The following is a 24,673-nucleotide window of genomic DNA, read 5'->3' as shown; positions in this document are numbered from 1 at the left end:
GTGAAAAGAGGGATGAGAGACTTAAAGAAACTCACTGATATGGCAGCCGTGAGTCATCTAATAGCTTATACTGCTCCCTCTATGTGTCTCAGCTCATTCTGTGCTTCATATGTTTATTTATTAATGCGTTTACTTATTTAATTGTTTGAACTGATCTCCAAAAGGCATAAAGTTAAAGATGAAACATTCGTTTCAACATTTTAAACAAGATTAGTGGATTATTTTGGGTCTTAGAAGGAAATAAGCATCATGCAAGAGATTTGAGCTCTCAGATAGCTTTTGCCAAAATGTAAGACCTTAATTGGCTTATTAGGGCTATATCTAGTTCTCAGTCATCATTAGGGAAGATCAGGTGATACAAATTTCTTAGCTTTATAAAGACTTGACATTTGAAAGCCACACACTCCTCTAAGCAGCTGACTAACATTGTAGAATGTTCTGTTTGGTGTCTGGGTGGTGAAGAGCAGTGGAATATTGAAGAAAAGTGTGAATCTGGTCAGTTCCCGTTTTTTATCTCTTTATCTCTTTCTGCTGTGAGGAAACTGACCCAGAACTGACCCAGTGTCGATGCTGTAGTTTGAGGGACTGAGCAGCAGAGAAATTACCCATGTTCTGGTTTATTGGATAAGAAAGGTGAGAGTGGACACTGTAGACTATAGCAGATGAAGGAGGGCAGCAACCTCCACAGCAGACTGAAAACACAACAGCAAAGAGAGAGAGAGAGAGAAAAAAAGAGAGGGGGAAGGGGCAGGTAGAGATAGATAGATAGATAGATAGATAGATAGATAGATAGATAGATAGATGTAAAGGGCTACACAGATAAATAAGCAAACAGTTAGATAGACAGTTGTAGAGGGATAGACAGACAGGAAGACAGACAAAACAGATACTATATAGACAGATAATAGATAGATAGATAGATAGATAGACGGTGAGACAGTTAGGCAGACAGACAGATAGAAAGACAGATTGACATATGGATGGAAAGACAGGCTGAGAGAGAGATAGTGTGTAAGAGAAAGCTATATATATATATATATATATATATATATATATATATATATATATATATATAAAAGAAAGAAAGGGGGCGTAAAGAGACCTTGCAAAGAAGTGACAAGTGAAAAACGTGTGGTCCAGGGTGCATATCGAGGTTGGACACAGACACACAGAGCTGGCAAATTGCCCCTCTTGTTATCCTCTGGCTAAAGCAGTGCAGTCACTGTAACCAGGTAACCAGGGGTTTCCCCAGGGAGAGAGAGAAATACTGAGCAGTGGGAACTGGTGTGTGTGTGTGTGTGTGTGAGAGAGAGAGAGAGAGAGAGAGAGAGAGAGAGAGTGGGTGGGTGTACAGTGTGAGATATGGGCTACTCTTTAATTTAATTGGACTTTTGGGACAAACTGCACTGTTTTATCTTTGGCAGCTTTTCCAGGTGTAATAACAGTGAAAGCTCACTTTGTCTTTGGTCTTCTGTACATGAGTTCTAGATTTCAGTTTCAGCTGTTCACAACATGTAACCAAGTAGGTGGGATATGCTCCTATATTGGGGGGCTCCCATCTTCTGTCTTACCGTTAAAGAGGAGTGGAGAGGAGAGTCCGCCCATACTACTAAAATCATGGCTCTTTGGTATCAGACAGATTAAGGCTGAAATGAGAACTATGCCATGGTTCCTCATCTTCATGCCATAGTCTAACCCTAACAGAAGATTAATGTTTGATTCTAGATTCAGATTCTAGGCATTTTCATCTGCAGTCTTTTACTGTTTATCTCAACCTGAGGTCCAGTGAGTGATGAGTTTTAACAACTGAAGAGTTTACAATGCCAAACATTAAAAGCCTTTGAGTCCATGGAAGACCCCAGAAGATGAGTGAAAAATTGATAAGTGAAAGCGCTCAGTCATGGAGAAGAAAAACTGAACAAATCAAGAATACTCTACAGGATGTAGGCGTAGATGGTTCAACCATTAGCATAAAATGAAGAAAACCCCAGCATGACCTCAGAGGGCTTAGCACAAAATTCAAACCACTGGTGAACATCCAGAACAGAAAGACAAGGTCAGAGTTGTGGTAAAGAGTACAGAAATGATGGATGATGGATTTTGAAGTGAACAGAAGTGACCTAACTGCTCATATCCAACCAAATACATTAAAACTCAGTATTACCATGACCAGAATGAGACTGTGAAACACAAGTAGAAGTGTTTGCAGGGTCAAGTCAATCAGCTAATCTGAATACCACTGAGAATGAATTGAATAAATACTGAAGCAAAAAAGCCTGGAAACAAACAAGCAGTAAAAAAGGCAAATTATAGACCTGAAAGTGATTCAGCAGTGAATATACTCTACATCTGGTGATGACTCCTGAGAGTCGCAGATTGTGAATGATGTATAAAGAAGCACTAAACTTAAAACTAAGGGGCATGTAAACTGATCATAACGTTACTACCACCCAATGCATCAATCTGACTATTCAAGACAGACTTTTGAGAAGGTGTCCTGTGGTATCTGGCACCAATATGTTAGCAAACCCCACAAAATCTGCCTGATGTTTTGGAGATTGTCAAGCCACCACAATTTGTCTCTTCTCAAAGTGTCTCAGATTCTTATGCTTGCCCATTTTCCTACTTTTAACACATCATCACCTTCAAGAACTGACTGTTAATTTGCTTGAAGGAAAAAACTTGAAGGAACTGTAGTTTAACTTCTGATTAAGCACTATTTGGATGGAATTGGTGTTATTGGAGGGTGTGGGGTAATGTTTTTTACGTTTTATATATGTATGTATATATATATATATATATATATATATATATATATATATATATATATTATCATATGAATCCGTCTTGTCAGTATTTGTATGGACGGCATGCTCTCACAATGCCAGCTTTTACATGCTCTCACATGAACCACAGAAGTAGCAAAGAGTTGTATTAATCCTGTGTGAATTACCATGTCAGTGAACATTCCATCATGTCCTGTGGAGAATTAGTTTTTACTGTTTTTTCCTAGTACAGAGACACCCGAAGAGACATTTTCTTGTATCCCCTGAATTCAAGTTATGAAAGTCTTGCTCATTAGCTGATGAGTCTACAGTGCTTTGGCCCATCAAGACTGGACCCTTTATAACCTGAAATTACTTTTTTGAGGGTTGTTTTTCAACTTCTTCTTCTTCTGGATTGTAAGTTGTGAATGTAAGTGGCACAGCTGTCAGAGCACTGTTTTTTTATTATTATTTGTATTTTTATTTTTTTATTGTTCTAGTAGTACATCAGATTCCTGGGCCATGTGACTTTAATGAAAACAGTCAGATCAGAATTCATAAATCTTGTGTGTGCTGAACAAATAATGTCTTAGCAAGGTAAATAATTTAAAATCTAACAAATATCTAATAAATCACATTTTGAGATTATTTTTTATCTACTGAAAGATTGTAGTTGTAAACATTGTTTATTGCTAAACACTTACAGTAGTAAGTACAAATGCACACAAAATACACACAGTCATAGAAGGGGAATAAAACTAAAATAATGTATACACAGTCCTACACAGGGAATATAACCCATAGTCTTTTACACAGTACTACAAAGGCAATTGTAACTATAACCTTGTCCACACAGTCCTAAAAGAAAATATAATGCATGATCTTGTACACACAGTCCTACAAAGGGAATAGAACCTATAACCTTGTACACACTGTGCACACAGAGAATAGATCCTATAATTATGTACACACAGTACACACAACGTTACAAAACATGTAATCTTGTACAGCACACCATCCCTAGACTAGACTATATATTATTGGTCATGTTCATACACCAGACAAGTATATATTGACACTCCAGATATCCCTTAGGACCATTCAGGTTTTTCATGTTTAAATACTGGTATGGAAGAAGCCCACAGTCTTGTCAGACCTTTTTAAAGAGTAAAATGGAGTGGAGCCTCCTGATCTATCAGGACTGCTTCATAAATATGTACTTCATACATCATATTCTTACATGTGCCTTTGATTCATAAAAGATAAAGAATCTCTCTCTGTGCTCCCGAAGTCTGGTTGAGCCCCTCTGTTCTCTCTGTGGAGTCCCGTTTTGATCTGCAAATGGATAAAGTAGAATGTCTGGGCCCGGCTGAATTTTGCCTTTGGTGCCATTTGCTCCTAGCTCCCATGAGGTTCATGTACATATAAAAAAAACTATAGAACCTATAATATTGTACACATAGTGCTACAAAGGGAATAGAACCTAAAACCTTGTACACATAATGCTACAAAGAGAATAGAACATATATAATATTGTACAAACATTCCTGCAAAAGGAATAAATCTTATTGTCTTGTGCACACAGTCATACAAAGGTAATAGAACCTATAAGCTTGTACATTCAGTCCTACCTAAGCAATAAAACATATAATATTGTACAAACAGTCCAACAATGGAAATAAAACGTTTTGTCTTGTACACATAGTGCTATAAGGGGTATAGAACCTATAATAAATGTACACGCAATCCAGCAGATGGAGTAGAAACTAAAGTATTGTACAGCCCCACAAAAGGAACAGATCGTACAATATTGTACACATGGCTCCACAAAGGGTATAGAACCTATAATATTGTACACATGGCCCCACAAAGGGTATAGAACCTATTATATTGTACACATGGCCCCACAAAGGGTATAGAACCTATTATATTGTACACATGGCCCCACAAAGGGTATAGAACCTATTATATTGTACCCATGGCCCAGCAAAGGTCACACCTCAAATTCCACAATGGACTAGAAAAGGCAAAAGCTGAAGGTCTTACCACGGCCCTCACAGTCCCCATTTCTAAACCTTATCATAAATCTGTGGATAGACTTCAAAAGAGTAGTGCAGCAAGACAGCTCACATTTTTGGAGGCACAAATTTGTCAGAAACATGCTAGAGATGTTTATCCTTGGACCACTGTCTGTAAGCACTCATCACTTCTGGCCGGGACCACCCCACAAGTCTTGCTCTTTGGGAGATTCATTTAACTTCAACTTCTTAAAACATAAATATGCTTCAAAAAATATGCTTTGAGCGATGCCTTCTGAGAGCCACTTTTGGTTCCACTAAGAATCATGTTTGTAATAGAGAAGTGTGACCCCTGAAGAACCTCTTAAAGATGTTACCTAGCCTTTATTGTTATGGGTATGGCCATAACAATTTGGTCCTTTTCAATGCCAACGAAAAGATGCTGGATATTTCTTCTCCATCCAACTGCTTACAATGAGAACCGACTGTTACCTAATCATAGCTGTTCCCCTCATCTGTGAGTAAAACTTTGTAATTGCGACTTTGCAAGTTGGAATTAACACCATTCGGTAATCATGTAAAGACAGTGTGACCCTCACGTTGGCATCCTGTCTGCTTGAAAGGTTTTCTCAGGTCCTCTGGTGTGCTGGACAGTCCCATGGCCCAGTTTCACACAGTGTTCTCTGAGACTCAGACGCTGTGGTATTTATAACGTGTTGGGCTAAATACCGTGCTTTCCCATCTCTGCTTAGACGGGTTCAGTGCGAGTCTGAGGCCCTGCTAACGAGACCAGAGCTGTGTGACCTCCTTAAATTAGACTTTAGCTTCATCCTGCAGAGGAGAACACTGAAGAGGCTCCTCTAAGAAAATTCCTTTTCCCTCTCTCTCTCTCTCTCTCTCTCTCGCTTGGTCTTTTCATGCTGATTCATTTTTGTCCTTCATTCTCTCAACCTATCTTAATATTTTATCTCTCCAGTCATTTATATCTTTCTTTCTGTCTCTCCTCTTTCTCTTTCACTCTTTCTTTGTCGACTTTCCCATCAGCTCTCTTTTTGCTAGTGCTTTTCTCTGTCTGAAACTGTTTCTTCCCCTTTCTTGGGGAACCTTGTGATAACTGCCTGTGCCGGATTATACTGTATATCTTCTCTATGGAAGCCGTAATAGGCCATTATTGCATTTCTCTTCACCTCATTGTCATTGTCAAATCCCGAAATCGTCCTATTTATGTTGCCTTTAGATAAAACTTTTCAGGTTGGGCGGATTCCAATTTTTTCCCCAAGTCCTGTATCACCAGCTCTTACCCAGTAGCTAGGACACCCCATATCACACAACGCTACAAACATGTTGTTACTCACTGAGTTACACAGACGACACTAACTAGCAGGCCTGATTGGGTAGGATCTAAAAGAGCATCAGCCAAGTTTAGGCTTCATTATTATGACCTGTAGCCTTCATCCTCGAAGTATTGTTAGCACAAGGGGTGTCCTGGCTACTGGGTAGGAGCTGGTAATACTGGAATTGGGGAAAATATAGGAACCCCCCCCCCCCCCCCCCCGACCTGATAAGTATTTTCTAAAGACCACATAAAAAGGAACATCTTAAGAAAATTGTTGAGTTATGTCATGACAATGAGGTCTGGAGAAATGCAACAATGAATGAAAATGTGAGAGCCTGTGGCCTATTCCAGCTCCCATAGAGAAGATATATAGTATAGTCAAGCACAGGGAGTTATATCATGAAATTCATACTATAGACATACATACAAGAGGTAGACATAAATAGGTAGCTTAGTAAATCTGTCAACATCACTGTTAAGCATGGCAGTAAGATACATGTGCAGTATTGTGCAAAGAGCAGTGTCTGCCCAGCCCCGTCTACACATTCACATGCATTCTATGCACCCCAAGACGGACTCTGCATGAGCTCCCAGTGCACAATCTGGACTCCCCTGCGTGTCTCTGAGGGCTGTGGTGGACGGTACAGCAATGACCTTTAAATGGATCATTTCACTCTATGTTTGAGCCTCTCAGCAAGACGCCCTCAGGCTTGTTCACCTCAGAACTGTAAGGGTATGTGTGTGTGCTAGGAGTGCATGTCTCTCATCTCACATCAATTTAACTGAATGCATTATGAAGACATTCTAATGAATTGATAGTGGTGGATCTAGCCCCGCCCCTCTCGTTATCATTGCCAGGTGTTCATTGTTTTATCTCTGACTCTGTGGCCCTCTGTTTTGGTCAGTCCTTGTCCAGTGGGTGATTCTGATCTTCTTCACTGAAGCACATGTTCAGACGGTTGTGATCTGCTCATCAGACGGCTTTTACACAAACCTGTGGAGTCCAAGCAGCTCGAGGTTACACTGTCATAAAAGCAAAAAGGGGGCACACCACACAACACTGAAATGAGATGTAAACTGTAGAACTTTTAAGGGGAAAACAGCAAAAAATATTATAAAATTATAATAATAGTGCCTTTTTAGGGAACACCAGTCAGCAGTTAACAACTTCCAGCTGGTCTGTAGCAATGGAAATACATTATGCTTTAAAAGTTGATGCAAATATCAATCTCAAATCCTTTATCTGTATAAAAAAGCAGTGTTTAACAGACTGTTACTGCACTCTCTACTGCAGTATTTACACAATACTGCACATCCAGACTGCTCTCATGATGACACTGAACCAAGAAACAATGATGGAGTATTCTAACTCTTGAAGGTGGAGATCTTTACTACACCATAAGGTTCTGTGGGAAGGAATTAGGGGAAAACTGAGGAGCTCTGGTACAGAAAGAGGTCTGGCAGACTAACAGGTTGAGAGAACTCTTAGTTTCTGCGAGTAAACAGCCTGTATTATAGGTGGCTCAAATGACAAAACCTTGTACCTCAGCTTAACACTGCACCAGTCTGCAATTTCAGCTGTGAAGAGAACACTTGCAGCTGCAGGTTTGACAGGTTTAGTGGCTGGTCATTGCTAAGATGGTCATTGCTAACGTGGTCATTGCTAAGATGGTTAAGTAGGAAAAGCAGGCTGGTCTGGATCATGCAACATTGCCAGTGGACTTCTGAAATTGGGGGTGTTCTAAAACTTTAGACTGGCAGCGTACAACTGACCGCCAGTTTCGTATGTAACACGTCCAGAAACAGACACAAAAGACTTATCAAACCAGGTCCACCCTGTGTGTGTATGTGTGTGAGGGACAGATCATGTGTATGTGTGTGTAAGTAAAGCAGCAGTGCTAAGTAACAGAGTTAGATGAGCCCTCTGAGGCCACTGAGTGAGTGTGTACTTGGCTCCCGGCTGGAGTGGAGTTATGAGCTACCCTCACACACCAACAGCACAGAGAACACACCGAGCACCTGGGACTCCCTCTCTCTCTCTCTCTCTCTCTCTCTCTCTCTCTCTCTCTCTCACACACACACACACACACACCCTTTCTTGGCCTATGTGCTTAATCACACCACATAGGTGTGATCTGTCCTACATCAACATCACAGTGTGTGTGAAACAGACAGAGAAAGAGAGGCAGTGTGTGTATGTGTGTGTGTGTGTGTGTGTGTGTGTGTAAAAAGTTTGTCTCAGTCAGGTCCCGTAACGCTAGGCTAGCAGAGGTTAGCATTGCGGTCCATGTGTTTGTTCTGTCAGGTCCAGGAGGAGAACTGAAGACAGATTGTTCCTCCACAGAAAGCGTCTGACCAAAACAGCAGAGAGAGAGAGTTGAATCTTGAAAGAGAGAGAGAGAGAGAGAGAGAGAGGGTGTTGAATCTTGAAAGAGAGAGAGAGAGAGAGAGAGAGAGAGAGAGAGAGAGAGAGAGAGATAAGGGTGTTGAATCTTGAAAGAGAGAGAGAGAGAGAGAGAGAGAGAGAGAGAGAGAGAGAGATAAAGAGTGCAGAAAGTGTGTCTCAGTCAGGTCCTGTTTTGCTAGGCTAGCAGAGGTTAGCCTTACGGTCCCTGTGTTTGTTCTGTCAGGCCCAGAAGGAGAACTGAAGACAGATTGTTTCTCCACAGACCAAAAGACCATGAGAGCGCGAAGGAGAGAGAGGAAGAGAGAGGAAGAGAGAGCAAAATAAAAGAAGCACGTTGGCCAGGTTACATGTATTTACATTTATGGCATTTAGCCAAAATGACTTCCAGGAGTGCATCACTGTCCAATCAGAAAATATTTACATTTACATTTATGGCATTTAGCTGACGCTCTTATCCCGAGCGACTTACAAGGTTACTCGTACTACAGAGGTGGGCCAATGTAGAGTCTTGTCCAAGGCCTCTTATTGGTGTAGCGCAGCATGCAGAATGCAGGTCCATGTGTTTGGGCAGAATGCAGGTCCTGCAGACGGTCTCTTCCAGACAAGTCTGTCATTCACTTTGTTCAACCACACCTTCTTACAACAGAGAACGATTTTCTGGGGGCACAAAAAAACTGTTAGGAAAACTAACTGTTGGGATTAGACCCTGGAGATGGAAAGACCGTTTGTAGGAGAAAAATGAGGTGGGAAATGGGCTGTTTTGTCATTGAAATATATGTAGATGTGTGGTGCTACACATCATACTGCAACCAGAAAAGCAGAGGCACTAAAGCTGCTATTGCCTCCTATTTGCAAGACATTACGCTGTCCATGTTTTCTACAGCCATTGGTTCTACCCCCTTGCTGCCAGGACAGAGAAAAGGTCTAGATACATGTCCTTCATACATTTTGAGGGATGGTGGATCAAGCCAAGCTGTACCTGGAGCTTTAAAGGCTCTTGATGTGAATCACGTTTTAGCAATTGCCGTCAGGTTGGGAAGGGGCTTTGTAGGCCAGCGTCAAGGTTTTGAATCTGATGGGCAGCTACAGGAACCCCGTGATGAGAACTGAAGATGTTCCGGGTTGACCTCTCTACAGAGAAAAGGCTATTCTCTGGATGTTGTAGAGGAGGAATCTACATGAGCGAACTACACCAAGTCTTTATGCTTCTGTAAATGGAGTGACCAGAAAGTCTTAAGAGGAGATGGCAAGATCTCAAGATGTACAGCAGCTCTTGCTCCTGGGTTACGTTTCTGGTCAGGGAGATTTCAGCAAGACATATCTAGATGGGTCTAAAATCTGGGTGTCGCAAGCTGGGAGAGAAAGGATGAGTAGATTGTCATCAACATAGTAGTGGTAGGAGGGCCGTTGTGAGGATATTGCTTCAGCAAGAGAATGATTGTTGAGTGAGAACAGAAGCAGACCGAGCACCGAGCCTTCTGGGACACTGGTGGAGAGTCTGAATGGAGCGGATGTGGTCCTTCTCCATGTTACCTGGTTAGAGCACCCCTCCAGGCAGGAGAGAGCTATGCAGAGCTACCGATTTGACGACTGGCAAGGGTGGACAGAAGGATCTTGAGGTCTTGACTTTATCAAAGGCTGCAACGAACAAAGAACAGTCTGTGTAGAGTGTGCTGGTTTGAGACCAGATTGATTGAGGTCTTGGAGATGGTTTGGAGTGACACAGTTGATTGTAGCCAAGAAAAGTTTAAGCACATTTGAGAAGAAAGAAATGAGAGATGCTGGTCTGTAGTTGTTGATGACAAGGGATGAAAGGAACTGGAGCAATCATCTGGAACAGTGTGGTTACACTTTGCTAGAAGGTACATTGTTCTTGCCGTTGTACAGGTTTCTTTATCTGTCCATAAGACTCCATTTTTCCCAGAACTCTGCAGGTACTCCGAAGTACCTTCACTGAAAGCGGGAACCTGGCCATTATAATTAGTGGTCTGCATCTTGCTGTGTATCTTCTTCACTCATGGATCCAAGGCTGCCTCCTAAAGAGTGTTTCCTCATTGTAGTGAGAATTCTTCTGTCATCAACCTTGGAGACCTACTGTTCCCTGTATGGTCACTAAGCTGATGTTCGGACAGATGAGTTGCCTCTTCTTTTTGTTCTTTGTCTCTCTTTTTTTTGTCAGGGGTCTATGACATATTAATGAAGCAGCTCTCATAGATGTATTATTTATGGTGTTTATAAAGCATTTAGAGGTCATTAATCTCTCCTAATTGTGATCTGACCTGAGGCAAAATTTCACATCTGTTCGACTCCTTCTGTGTCTTCTTACCTCACACAATTTTAAGATTACAGGGACAAAAAAAGAAATTCTCTCTCTCTCTCTCTCTCTCTCTCTCTCTCTCACTTTCTCGCACCCCGTTTCTCCCTCTTTGATGTGTGAATTGTAATTACAGTGCCGGCTGCCAGCCGAAACTGCGATCTTTATAATTATCTTTAAAAATACATGAACAAGAGACATATGATAAACACTTCAGTGGTGGAACGTAGGGTGGGGGTTAGTCCTGGCTCATGAATGAGTTTCATCCTGTTTAGGTAAACACTCTCATCTGTTTTATCACTGAAGGTCTTTTCATATTTGATGCTGTTGCCTTTGTGAAAGTGTGCTTTGCTAATTGGAAAGCTTGGCTGTGTTTTATGTATTTAAACTAAATTCAGACATCCTCAGCCTCTGTTTACACCTCGCATGTTTCTTGAGTATCTGGATTATATCTGCATTGAATACACGCAGGTGTAAACATCCCCCACAGTGCAACTCTGAAACTGATTTCAGTGGAATCATGGAAACCACTGTAGGAGGTCTGAGAAACTTTTAAGGCAGATGCTCTACCAGGGTCTCTGCAAATTGACCTTTATATCAAGAAGATCACACCTTCTGGACTATATGGGGGGTCTTGTTTTTCACCACATTGTTACCCACATTGAGGTGGTCTTGGCACTAGGCATGGGCAGGCAGCCACCTAGACCCCCTTAAAACACCTAGAAACACTTTTGCGTTTATTTACCCAGCGCTTAGCAGCACCAAAGCAATCACCTGGCAACTACCTAGCAACTCCATAGTTGCTAGGTAACCAAATAACACCCTAGCAACCACTAAGCAACTTCATTTTAACCACCTAGCAACACCATGTCATCTGTCTAGCAACCACTTAGCAACATCATAGTAAGCACATGGGATACAATATAAGCCATCTAGCAACAGTGTAGCTACCACTTAGCAACAACACAGGAACCATGTAGTGCTACAGCAACTGCCTAGCAACACCACAGTAGCCACCTAATAACACAATAGAAACCACTTAGCAACACTAGAGCATCCATCTAGCAACCACTTTGCAACATCATGGTGAGCACATGGGATACAAGAGAAACTATCTAGCAGCACCACAGCAACCATCTGACAACTTCCTAGCAACCTCTTAGCAATCACCTGACATACTACAGTAACTGCCTAGAGAGCACTGATTAACTCTCAGCAACCATTTGGCACATCCATAGGAACCACCAAGGAGCTACCCAGCAACCCCAATGCAACCACCTGGCACACCATAGCAACCACCTAGTAAAAAGAGTTTCACCCTCGATGTCTGTGTTTCTGTGAGGAAAAGCACTTTTCCAGTGCTGAATAATGTTCAGGTATGTCCGGTAAACAGGTATTCCGTGTTTCTGTGTGATGAAATATCTGTGTAAAAGCAGCCCAGTAAAAGCCTGGCAATTAAGAGATAAACTGCAGCATGGAGAGGACTTCTCCTCACTGGAGTTTTCTGGCCAGGAATGTTAGTATAGGCATCTCTGATGGCTTGTGCAGACGATCATGTTGTTGATGATGCTGGCACTATTTCTGACACTGCTGATAACAGTGGACTATGATACTGACGAGGTGGACAGTGATGACTACTAGAAGATCTCACCACTCACTGTCAGTACAGACCAAACACCCGACCAAACCTCCCCAAAGAGACTATACATCTTAAACCATCCTGAGGAAGAGAGAGAGACAGAATAAAAAGAAAAGAGAGAGGGGGGGTGGGATAGACATAAGAGAGTAAGAGAGAGAGAGATTGAGGAAGAACAGAGACTGGGAGAAAAGGACAGAGAGAGAGAGAGAGAGAGAGAGAGAGAGAGAGAGAGAGAGAGAGAGAGAGGATAGAAGATATTGACAAAATGTCAGGGCAGAAATTAGAGGTGTCTAACATGGTTTGGAGGCCAAGTGCCTGCCAGTCACAGAGAAACGGTGTGTGTGCATGTGTGTGTCCATCTTTGTCTTTGAGAGAAAAAAGCACACAAAGCCAGAGTTGGTGTGTGCATGTGTGTGTGTTTATGTGTGTGTGTGTGTGTGGACTCAGTCTGAAAGCCCTCAGGTTTTTTTTTAAATATCACCTGCAGGCAGGAAAATGCTCCCAATCCCCAAACACATTAACCCTCTACCTCACCACACACAGCTCTCCTGTATGTGTTTGTGTGTGTGTGTGTGTGTTAGGATCATGTCACTGGTCTAAATGTTAAAGTCTTTTCTCTGGCCAATAACAAGCTGTCTCATTAGAGGGGCTCCTGGCAGAAATGTGGTGTACACAACCTCTCTCTCTCTCTCTCTCTCTCTCTCTCTCTCTCTCTCTCTCTCACTCTCTCTGAAGGGTGTCAGATGCATTGCTGAGTGTGAATCCAGCAGCGGAGGGTGTGTGAAAGTGCCCCTGCAGTGATCCTTGATTGGAAACTTCTCACTAAATATTTGCAATCTGTGGCCTCACAACTGTCCACATAATCCAAACACCCTCCCAACAACTTGTACATACAACACCCACCACATTCCTAACACCCACAAAACCCAATATTCCTAACACCCACAAAACCCCACAATCCTAACACCCACAAAACCCAATATTCCTAACACCCACAATACCCCACATTCCTAACACCCACACATCACAACCACCATCACCACACACTCCTAACACCCACACCACACACTCCTAACACCCACACACCACACCCAACATCACCTAATATCTATAAAACACGTTTCCACATTCCACATTTCAAACACACACATCACCGACCACATATTCCACACATTCCCAACACACATTTCTAACTCCAACCATCACCCCACATTCCTAACATTCACACAACACCCCACATTCCAAACGCCTCACCATCACCCTACACTCCTCTTACCCACAGAACACAGTATTCCTAACTCCCACAAAACACCCACCATCTCCTCACATTCTGAACACCCACATCACCCGCCAAATTCCTGACCCGGAGACAACTCTCCACTGTCACCTCACATTTCTAACACCCACAAAACACCTCACCATCAGCCCACATTCCTAACATCCATAAAACACCTTACCATCACCCCATATTGCAAACACCCACAAAATTACACATTTCTAACACACACACCACATACACTCACCCCACATTTCTAACACACACACCACATACCATCACCCCACATTTCTAACACACACACCACATACCATCACCCCACCGTACATTCTCAACACCCACTTGCCATCACCACACATTTCTAACAGTCACATCACCCCACATCCCTAACACCCACAAAATACCATATTTCTAACACCCACCATTAACCCACATTCTTAACATTCACACCACACCTCACATTCCCAAGACCTCACCATCACTCTACACCCCTCACACCCACAAAACACAGCATTCCTAACTCCCACAAAACACCCACCATCTCCTCACATTCTACCCACCCACATCACCCGCCAAATTCCTGACCCGGAGACAACTCTCCACTGTCTTCACTCTCCACATTCCTAACACCCACAAAACACCTCACCATCACCCTACACTCCCCACACCCACAAAACACAGCATTCCTAATTCCCACATACACTGAGCCTTCAGCTAATCCAGTGAGCTGGATAAGCTATAGAGTATAGTGGAGCTTATTGAGTTCAGTGTTGGTGTGATCGATAACACACACCCTGACATTAGCACAGTCTGCTAAAGGAGAATCTGTCTGTATTGCCTCTCCTTCTGTTCTTCCTGTGTGTGTCTATGAGTGTGTGTGTGAGCATGTGTGTTTGTTATTTAACACACTCTTTTCAGCTCCTGCTGCTCAGTCTCCATGGGAGTCACAATGATAGACTCAGGCAGACAGTGTGTATTAGAGAGAAAGAGAGAGACAGAGAGAGAGAGAGTGTCCCTTTGATTACGTGGGATGTGATGAACTCTTTACTCTTCAGACTGAACATTAAGAGTCATGTTAAATCTTTAGATCACATATTCAAACCCATAAACAAGATTGAAAGACTTAATTGAGTTTCTAACAGTAAGTTTTCATCCGGGACGTTTAGTGAAATCTGAATTTTACGGCGGTCTGGTGAAGATTTTCATAATTTGAGTTCTCTAGTCCGGACTTGTGATGTTTCTCCTGTTGTTTCTAATGTGTCTTGCCAAGTGTATTGCAATTTAACATACATAGTATATACACTATATGTCCTATTATTGGTGAACACACTATCTAATAAATGCATTCAGCTATTTTAAGTTGCACTCATTGCTGACGCAGATGTACAAATGCACACTTACAGTGTGTCTAGTGCCAGACGTGAGCTAGAGGGGTATAAAGCCCCCCAGCATTGAGCTGTGGAGCTGTGGAACTACTGTGTTCTCTGGAATGGGGGATGATGCTCCTTCCAATACTTTTGGGGTGAGTTGGAGAGTTGGGGATGAGGTGGTGTGGTCATCCTGACCTCACCAACACTTTTGTCACTAAATGCAATCAAATTGTCACAGCAATCTAGTAGAAAGCCTTCTTCTCTGGACAGTAGAGACAGTTACTCCAACAACAGCAGGATAAACTCTTTTTAATACTCTTGTTTGTCATGTTTGTGCCAATTCATGGACACATTTGGACCCTGTCTCGACTCCCTTTAGACTCCCTTCAGTCTAAACTAGTTGTAGTCTTGTACTCAACAGAGGTGATCTTGAAGAGAGGCCTAGATTGATTGCTGTGATGCTGAATGATCTGCCCCCAATGGCAACCAGTCTGAATTGTGGGACACCAGATGGGGATTTAGGTGTTAAGAAGCTTGGCCAAATGCAAAGGATCCAATCCATGTAGAGCTTTTGTACATGCTTTAACGCTTTAAAGACGAGACTTGTTGAGTATTTTAAGGTGGTCTTCTACCTCTTTAACTCCTTGAAAACACTGGTGGTCCCTATTTTTTTCCTCTACTGCTTAGGAACACCTCAGCCAGTTTGCTTTGCTGTGCTTTGCATGTAGTTTCTCATTAGTAAGTTAGTTTCTCATTAGTAATTCTTAAGGTGTAATAAAAGTCACCGAGCATTAGGGGTTAATGTATGAATAGTTAGTATGTAACTTTAGTTGGGGTGAAATATGTTCACATGCCATTTTACATGCTTTACATTTACCACTCTGTTATTTTACCTCAGAATCAAACACACTGCTTTTCCGTATATTTTTTTGTTTCCTTTTATTGGCCGGTTTACGGCACAGTGACAGCTCACATAAGCCATGAATTACAGCATAGTTTTAACAAATGTAGCAAAAAATGCTGTAGTTGGACTAGTAGTTGGATAGTGCTGCTGTCCTCTCATGGTGTCCTCTCTGAAAAGACCATAGCTGGTAAGCTAGCTGGTTCAGCTGAGGTAGGCCGGTTTGTTTTCAAGTGAGCGGACAATGCAAAGAGGAAATGCTAAAAGCTAACACTGTATTCTCCCGAAGTCGACGTCACATTTTAGCATTTCGCCATTTTTGACTGAGGCTTTCTTTAGTGGGCTGCTGTATGTAAATTTGGTTGTGTAAGTAAATGACTGGTTACAGCTCTGTTTGGTTCTGCTGGATTTTCTCTTGAAGGAGTGAACAGTGCTTGGGGTTCACGGCTATATACCTAACTCGCATTATTCAACTATGCTAATTGTTAATAATAGGTCAGCTGGGTTGCACTGAGGGTCAGTCTCTACATTTTTGCTGTTATCATTTCAACAAACACAGCTTTATCAAATGAAAGCAGATTTTTTTTGCAACAGATAGAAAGATTCACTAAACTGAAGGATAAATCATTTAATGTGGATAGTGTTTCTTATTTTCCTCCTGCCACACCTTTGCTCCTCCCACAGCAGTGATTGACAGGAGACAAGAAGAATGCACAAGCCAGTGGCTTCAGGCTACCAGTAGAAGAGTGATTGGCAGGTGAAGAGATGTGTTTAGCTGAAGGGAGCGAGCTGCTATTGGCCAGGGTGGAGACATGCCATGGCTATGATGAATTACCTCTCAGACACAGACTTATCACACCTGTTCTTAAAGATCCCAGTGGAGGATGAGAATGAGCGAGAGAGAGAGAGAGAGAGAGAGAGAGAGAGAGAGAGAGAGAGAGAGAGAGAGATGGTATGCAGGAGTAAAACAGTTGAGGAGAGGTTGTCTCTCTCTCTCTCTCCTATTTTTTCATTAATACTGCCACATCTCATATATGGCCATACCTGCTGACGGGACAACGTTATGGAAAATCTTCCAGCAGGAAATTGCTGGCAGGAGGCAGAGGGAGCGTCTGATTATGAGCGTCTGATCCGAACGCGACTCGTCTCTCCAGAAAAAAACAGAAGTCATATCAGAGAAGAGAAGCAGACAGAGAGAACTGAAAATCACACTTTTGGTACAAATGACTGAAATGCAATCACATCCCCCTACAGAATATTCCAGAGCTTTATTGTCTGTGGGGTTTTTATTCAGGTTTGATTTTTCATGCCGTTTTTTGGGATGAGGGTCCTTTACTGCAGATTCTCAGCTTCAGATCAGTTCAGGCACATTTCACTCCATTATACATCAGTGTGTCTCAATTTTACTGTTGTTTTAGAAAATATATAAACTCTGTATTAATAAAGTATCTCTCTCTCTCCCTATCTCTCTCTTTATCTATTTATTAAAATTTGCCTCTCTCTCTGTCTCTCTCCAGTTCAGACGAATATTATGAGTACGGTCCCGGTCTGAGTGGGGAATCCTATGACTCGTACGGTGAGTGTTTCTCATGAGCTGGGAATTGAGCAGCGGGCATTGTTTCAGTGTTGTGATGTAAATAGCTGTAAATCACGCTCCACTGTAAATAACTTACACCTGTCAATCATTTGATTGAGACCTAAATGATGAAATATAACTTCTTACACATGCAACTCTACTCTGTACTGCATTCTTTACGTTGTGTTGTTCTTATATGTATATATATATATATGTGTATATATATATATATATATATATATGTGTGTATATATATATGTATGTATTTTGTTCTCTCTTTTTATATTGATATTTATAAGAGGTTGGTAAATGGAGGAACTGCAGAGAATTTCATTGTACAGGGTAACTGCTTGTTTCTGATGTATATGACAATAAACTCTTGAATCTTGAATCTTAAACAGTCCCGCCACCGGGCCGAAAGTGTTACGCCCCTCTACTACCAGAGAATAGCTCCACCAGTTTGTACAGATGTCCCTGTAGTTTCTGATTAATACATATTAGTGTGTAATAAGCCTTTAGGTGATGAGTGGACAATTCATTGTCATTGGGAAGACAAAAAGAAAAACTCATTATATTTGTTATGAAGACAATTGTACGAAAATATAACCTTTCATTCGCGTTCATTTCTGCACTCAGATTTCAGCCGTCCTTTCTGGTTGAGGAGATGACAAACTTTGATTTGAACTGAATCTCCTGCATGTTAGCAAGCTGCTCTCAGTGCACTGTCTGAGCAGTCTGGAGAGGAAGAAAACATTTCCACAGTTTTGTGATATGAGGATTTGATTCCCTTCTATAATTCATGTATGAGGTGTATGCGGACATCAAAACAGCAGGAAGACAACACAGAAATGTAATCCCAAATTAAACACTACTCCCTATATAGGGCACTATGCAAGTCACAATTACAAATGCATAATTTAAAAAAAAGCGTTATAGATCTGTAATAGAACAGTAATTACATTTATTCATATGTGGAAATCTGAAATCCAGCATTATCTGCGTGTAGACTTAGTTTTATGACTTATGTAGTTGACTATATAGGGAGTAGGGAGGTGTTTGAGATTCAGACAGAAACATGCAGTAAATATTAAGTAGTAAAACCTAGTAAAAGCCACCTAGAAAACCACCTGTTCAAATAGCTCTAATCTCTGTTAACCTCTGTTAATGATTTTAATTACGTTGAAAATGAACCCAGTGGCTAGGTTATTGTGATACTACCTCGCAATAACGACCCAGAAACAACTCAGCGCTGGGAAAATAACCCACAATAAAATAATGTTCAATTGTAAAATTTAAACATTGAGCGTAATATTTTCAGCAAATATTTATGCATTTATGTTTTTCATACCATAACATAGATAAATGTGGCCTGTGCAAAAGTTTGGCAACTTACAGTGTCAGGGCTTAGTAACACCTTGATTGGCAAAAATCGCACCTTTCAGTTCTTTGCAGAAGGCTTCTAGTTCTGAGATTTTCTCCATTAGTTCACAGCACTTGTTTTTAAGACTCATCTGGCTTCTCTAGATGGTCTGAAGCATAATTCAAATATTGAGTTTTCTAATGAGGTCATAGGTAAGGTTTCTTTCTTATGACTCTTCGATGAAGAGGTTTGTATGTTTGTGCAAGCCCCCCTGAACAGTGGAGTGGTGCAACACCCACTTGAGAACCAGCAGGTTCTTGGCAGTCATATGGATGGTCTCACCAGCATACAAGCAGTTCTCTGTGAGAGTTTCACAGAAAGTCTTCCAGATTTTATCTTTGCCTCAGAGTTCCATCAAACAGCCATTTGCTAATAACAGTCCACACTGTAGAAATCACAAGCTAAAAACTCTCAGCTATTTTTCTACAGATCTGTAGACGGTTGCTTAGTGGAGAGGATGGTTTCTGAGTGTAAGTAGAAGATTTGAATCAGAGCACTGAGTTAGAGAACAGCTGAAGCTGGGGCATTTGATTGGGATGACAGTTTCTAATTACAATTGGTGACATGCCTCTGGCTTGATTTGCTAATTAAGGTCTGAGACCTTGTCAAAAAAATCTTAGGCTTTACAGCACTTAGGATTCCCAAGGGAGACCACATTGATTGATTAATGCTGAAAATATTGTGCTTATGTTTGATTAGCTATCAGCTATCTTAGTTTGTGTGTGCTATGGCTCAGGGTGCCCAAACGTTTGCACAAGATTGTATGCAGAAGCATTGTTGTTCAAAAAGATGCTGCAGAACCGCTTTAAATGAAGCGTGTAGCTCCACGATCTTTCAAAACGCGGCGATCATTAGTTCTCTGCTTCCGTCTTACTCCTCCACTGACTCTTCGCCTTTCTTTCTGACACCACACACAAAAACAATCCAGATGGCGTTTCCTTTGGGTGGTCTAAGGAGCAGACAGCTTGACAGTTCAAAGAGGACCTCTAGATTAACCAGCTAGCGTGCATTTTTGTTCTTTTTGAACACAAGGTTAGCATGGCTGAAGCCTTTTCTTTTTTAAAGAGGGCATGCGTTTAGTTGGCAGACTGACAGCTCTCTAATTAAACGCTATCGGTTATGGGCTCGTCTTTAAAAGGCTCTGTCAGCGAGGGGACAGTGCCGCGGCCCACAGAGAAACACAGCTGCTCCGGAGCCACAAAGACAGCCATCGACAGCATCTTCGCTCATCCGCACGGACGGGCGTGAAACAGCGCTGGCTTCGGGCTAATGGTGCGGGTGACCTCCCCCAACAAAGACAGCAGGCCAAACTCCTTTCAAGTCGTTATTTGATCTTCTGCTCGGGTGAAGGGCGGAGAGCTGGTTTAGAAGGTCGGACGAAGTCTGTTATCGGCACTGTCTGCAAAAAGTCTCTGACGGCGCAAGATGCTGGACAGTTGCAGATAAATGACCTGTCCTGCACTTTTACAAAGGATATAATGGCTTCGATTAGATTAGATTTACACTTTTTTACTTGTTTGCCGGAGAGAACTTGCTCTGTTGCTGCCGCATACTTGAGATACATCGAGTTACGAGGATTAAACAGTCAGTTTCATTCTATGGGTTTAAGAGGGATTGGAAAATGATAACATAGAAATCAATTATGGTTGTTTTCTAGTTATTAAAAGCACACAAACATATACCTGACTCAACCATGCTGATTTCCCCTCTACAAAATCCATAGAATCTGACCCTTTCTCTCTAGAGAGGTCATCCAGGTGCTCGTTCAGCCCCAGGCTTCACTATTGCAACTCCCTCCTGGCTGGTCTTCCTAAGCATGGTATCAGGCTAAGTTCAGTGTTGCTCAGTGGTCTAATGCACTGATACTGTGGCCTGGGGGGTCGAAAGTTCGAATCCCAAGCCATGCTGGGTGGAGAAATGACGCTCTCTCTGTGATCACTCTTGTTAGCTGGCTGGCTGTCTGTTAGCTGGAGGGTGGAGCTGCGGACCCAGTGCTTTCTTCTGATCGTGTCAGCTGCCCGGGGATGCCGCAAAAGTGTTGGCGGCTGGCTTTGCATGTATCGGTGAAGACGTTTTAGGTCCTTACCCTCCTGGTATCTGGAGCATTGCTAGTACTAGGGGGAGTTATGAATAGCTGGGAGGAATTCAACAAACTAGTTTATGAAAAGGTTAAGCCATATATAACCGCATTCTCTTCAGTGGGGTCCTGTAGCTACCCATCAGATTCAACCCCTCCTCCATACCTGATGTCAAAACCTGATCTGTACCAAGAGCCCCTTAAGCTACAAGTACAGCTTTTCTTGACACACCATCTTTTATGATGCATGGAAGACAAGCGTTTAGACATTTCTCTGTCATGGCATTGAGGTGGAGGATTGATCTTTCCCTGAGAGTTACTCACTGTCTTCATATGCTAACTGAAGGCCATTTCTTTGAAGCACTAATTCTGCAGATATTACAGGCCTGTGATTGCACTTAAAAGTCTTTGATTTCTTTGACATTCAGACGCAGTTCAGTGTCCGTACTGCATCTAGCAGTTAAGTATTGTGCATCTTTTGCATCTAGATGTCCATTATGACTTTTGTATTTAGCGGTATGTCAGCTTAAAGATATCTTTGGACCTTGGTCTGTTCACACTAGCTAGATGTATTTTGAGTGGACAGCAGAGCACTTTGAGTCACTTTGGGTAAGAACGTCTGCTAAATGCCTGCTAAATGTATATGTAAATGTAAGTGGATGTCCGGGGGCAAACATAAAGTACAAGAAATGTGTTAGATATGGTTCCTTTGAGCTGACTAAACTGAGCTGAAACTTCAACTGAGAATAAATGCAGCAATTTAAAGTGAATATTAACCACAGTGTAGCTGAATACAGAGATCGTTTAGACTGATCTGACCTCTATTGCCCCTTACCCTCTGTGTCTTCCCGCTCAGGTCAAGAAGAGTGGACAAATGGCCGCAACAAAGCTCCGCCGGCAAGGACAACCAAAGGAGTGTACAGAGACCAGCCCTACTCCAGATACTGAACTCTAAAGTCAGCTGCACCTGTCCGTGCTCTCCCAAGTAATGGATTTTCTATGGACTCCCCCCTTGTTTCCTTTTTTTTAGAATAAAACTCAACCAAAACCACAAAAACACAACAGCAGCAGAGAGTAAGGGAAGAAGGGAGTGTGAGTTTACGGGGACGTTCAGTTGATGCCGCTCGGATGGGCCCTTTCCCGAGTAACTACGCCTGTGATCACTAACTATGTGTAAAGTAGATTAACCAACCAGAATTCTTCTACACCCGTATTGGACAGTTTTGGGGGGTGGGTGGGTGTTAGGGGGTAGAAAGCGGTGTTAGGTGTTTAGATTAGCCAGGTACATTTCTATATACACTTTTATTTCTGTTTTTCTTTTTTTCTTTTTTCTTTTTTTTTTTTTTTTGACGAGTGATCAGCTTCAGTGTGTCCCTTGTAAATTCTACCTTAAATGAAAAACCTAGAGAAAAAAAACAACAAAAACAAACAAACAAAAAAACTTGCACATATTGTGTTACTTCTTTTTTTTGTAATGCTACGTTCCTTAGCATTAAAGGGCTTATGGGAGCATATGGTTAGAGCATTAAAACATTGTACACAGTCATTTTACTCCTGGGAAAATGAGTCGAGTGGAGAAAGCTAGTGTTATGTCAAATTTTTCATGTCTAAATTCATGACCAACCTATGGTGGGGTTGCCAACCATCCGTAATTTACACATATTCTTCAGAAAGCCGAAAGACCTTGTATCTTCAAAATGGCAACTTTGCCGGAGATTTTAATTTCAGAATTCCGGTCATTTTGAAGCATTTCTATTGGTCCATTTATCATGACACAATGTAAAGAACAACTGCCAGAATTAGATTGTCAAAAGTAGAGATGTTAAATATGGGGATACTAGGTTTTTGCCTGACAATGATTCAGAATCGAAATTACTGTTTAACTGAACCAATGACCTGATGTGTGGATGACAGTGGACTAATACACTAAAATATAATTTTACTGCATTTTTATTTATTTTACTGCATGTATGACCCGCACCACTTCCTAAACATCCTAATTTCAGCATTTTATAAACATGATGACATTTTACTCTTTAGATGAAAAAACACTCATCGGACTCTCAGTAACAGATCAATAACAATTCAGTGATGTAGCAGCAACTGAAGAATCAGTAGATTATCAGGGGACTTTTATTGAAGACTTTTACTGAATTCAGCTGTTTTTCACTTTATTTAGAGAGTCCAAGTTCAGATCTGTAGACGTTTACCTAAGAAATCACTGATCATCTAACAGGTCTCAAACAGCCCATTTCAACATCCTAAGTCTGGAACTGGAGTTTAACTCGATTAGACTGAGCTTAAGGGGCCAGGGTTAAGGTTAGGTTTTTTGGATTGAGGTTAGGGTTAGGTTTTGGATAAGGCTGGATTAGGTTTTTGGTTGATGTTATGGTTAGGTTTTGAGTTAGGGTTAGGATTAGGTTTTGGGTAAGGTTGGGTTAGGTTTGTTTAATGGTAGTAACAGATTAAGGCTACATGATGTCTAACAGGTCAACAAAACATCTTCAAGATATTTATCTCCATGTATTCAGGTGCTTCACTGCTGCTACTGCATTAATACTGTTGATGTTTTACTGATACTCTGTTAATAGTTCATTAATTGTCCACACATTCAACACAATGAGTCACCATGGACATTATTAACATTATTAACAACATATTAGCAACATGTTTTTTCATATCAGTACATCCCTAAATCCAATTCCATGTGGAGACCTTGTATCCCAGTTAGAATGCACTGTTTGTCACATGTTAATACACCTTTTCCTCTTAGAACCGATGTATTAATTATTCAAAGTAAAAAATGAGACAGTCATGTCAGTGTAATTATGTAATCAGATACATCAAAAATACTAAAAAATGAGTTGAATTAGGCAGATCAGTGAGTGTGGTTGGTAGCCCTGCTCTGTGGCTGCAGTTAAGGTTTAAGCAAAGCCCTGCTGAGGAACTTCTAAGAGATCAGACTGATGTTGCTTGCAGAAGTATTCTAGCCCTGGGATAAAAAAGCTTCAGATTACATTGTAGGTTTACAGGTTAGGCAGTGTTGTTTTCTTTTTCTTTATTTTTTAACCCACTTAAAAATACCAGCTGCGAGCTATGAACTACATGAATAAGATTTTCCATTAGATTTTTTTCTAATGCCAGTGTGATGTTGACACTGTCGAGATCGGATGTTTACATACACTCATCATGGATGTGAATGTCAATGGCAATAATGGGCTTTCAATGATTTCTCTGAACTATCCTGTTCTGGGACATAATGAGTTCTGGGCACACTGAGTTACAACACCTTTCACTGAAAAACAAATTCAATTGAAAGTTTTCATTCTTAGAAGGTTTCTGAAATACATAAACCTGCGTAGATTATTAACTCGGTGCTGCTGGAGCTTCAGAAATGTCTCTTAACTTGCAAAGACCAAGACCTTACACTTATTGATCATAATGGACTACAGCTGTGGACTTCTCTGTGCCACGTAAAAAGGGTTTGATTGAAAACATTCATGAAATTGACCGATACACAAGACAAAGTAAAAGTCAAAGGAGCTCAGAGCAGATCTGAGAAGAACAATTGTAG

At 41.5% G+C, this 24,673-nt stretch overlaps 1 protein-coding gene across 1 annotated transcript in view; it reads left to right on the top strand.

Moving 5' to 3' along the window:
* Positions 1–22,338, top strand: part of khdrbs3 (KH domain containing, RNA binding, signal transduction associated 3) — a 167,817-nt gene extending 145,479 nt beyond the window's left edge. The window contains 2 exon segments of the mRNA XM_072674285.1: positions 17,544–17,602; positions 21,956–22,338. Coding sequence (XP_072530386.1) covers positions 17,544–17,602; positions 21,956–22,047 — 151 coding nt within the window. The 3' untranslated portion in view covers positions 22,048–22,338.
* The last annotated feature ends 2,335 nt before the right edge of the window (positions 22,339–24,673 follow it).

The sequence above is a fragment of the Salminus brasiliensis genome, chromosome 2 (assembly GCF_030463535.1).
Source record: "Salminus brasiliensis chromosome 2, fSalBra1.hap2, whole genome shotgun sequence".
Classification (NCBI taxonomy): Eukaryota; Metazoa; Chordata; class Actinopteri; order Characiformes; family Bryconidae; genus Salminus; species Salminus brasiliensis.
Note: the sequence above shows the minus strand (reverse complement) of the source record. Positions and strands in the feature narration are given on the sequence as shown.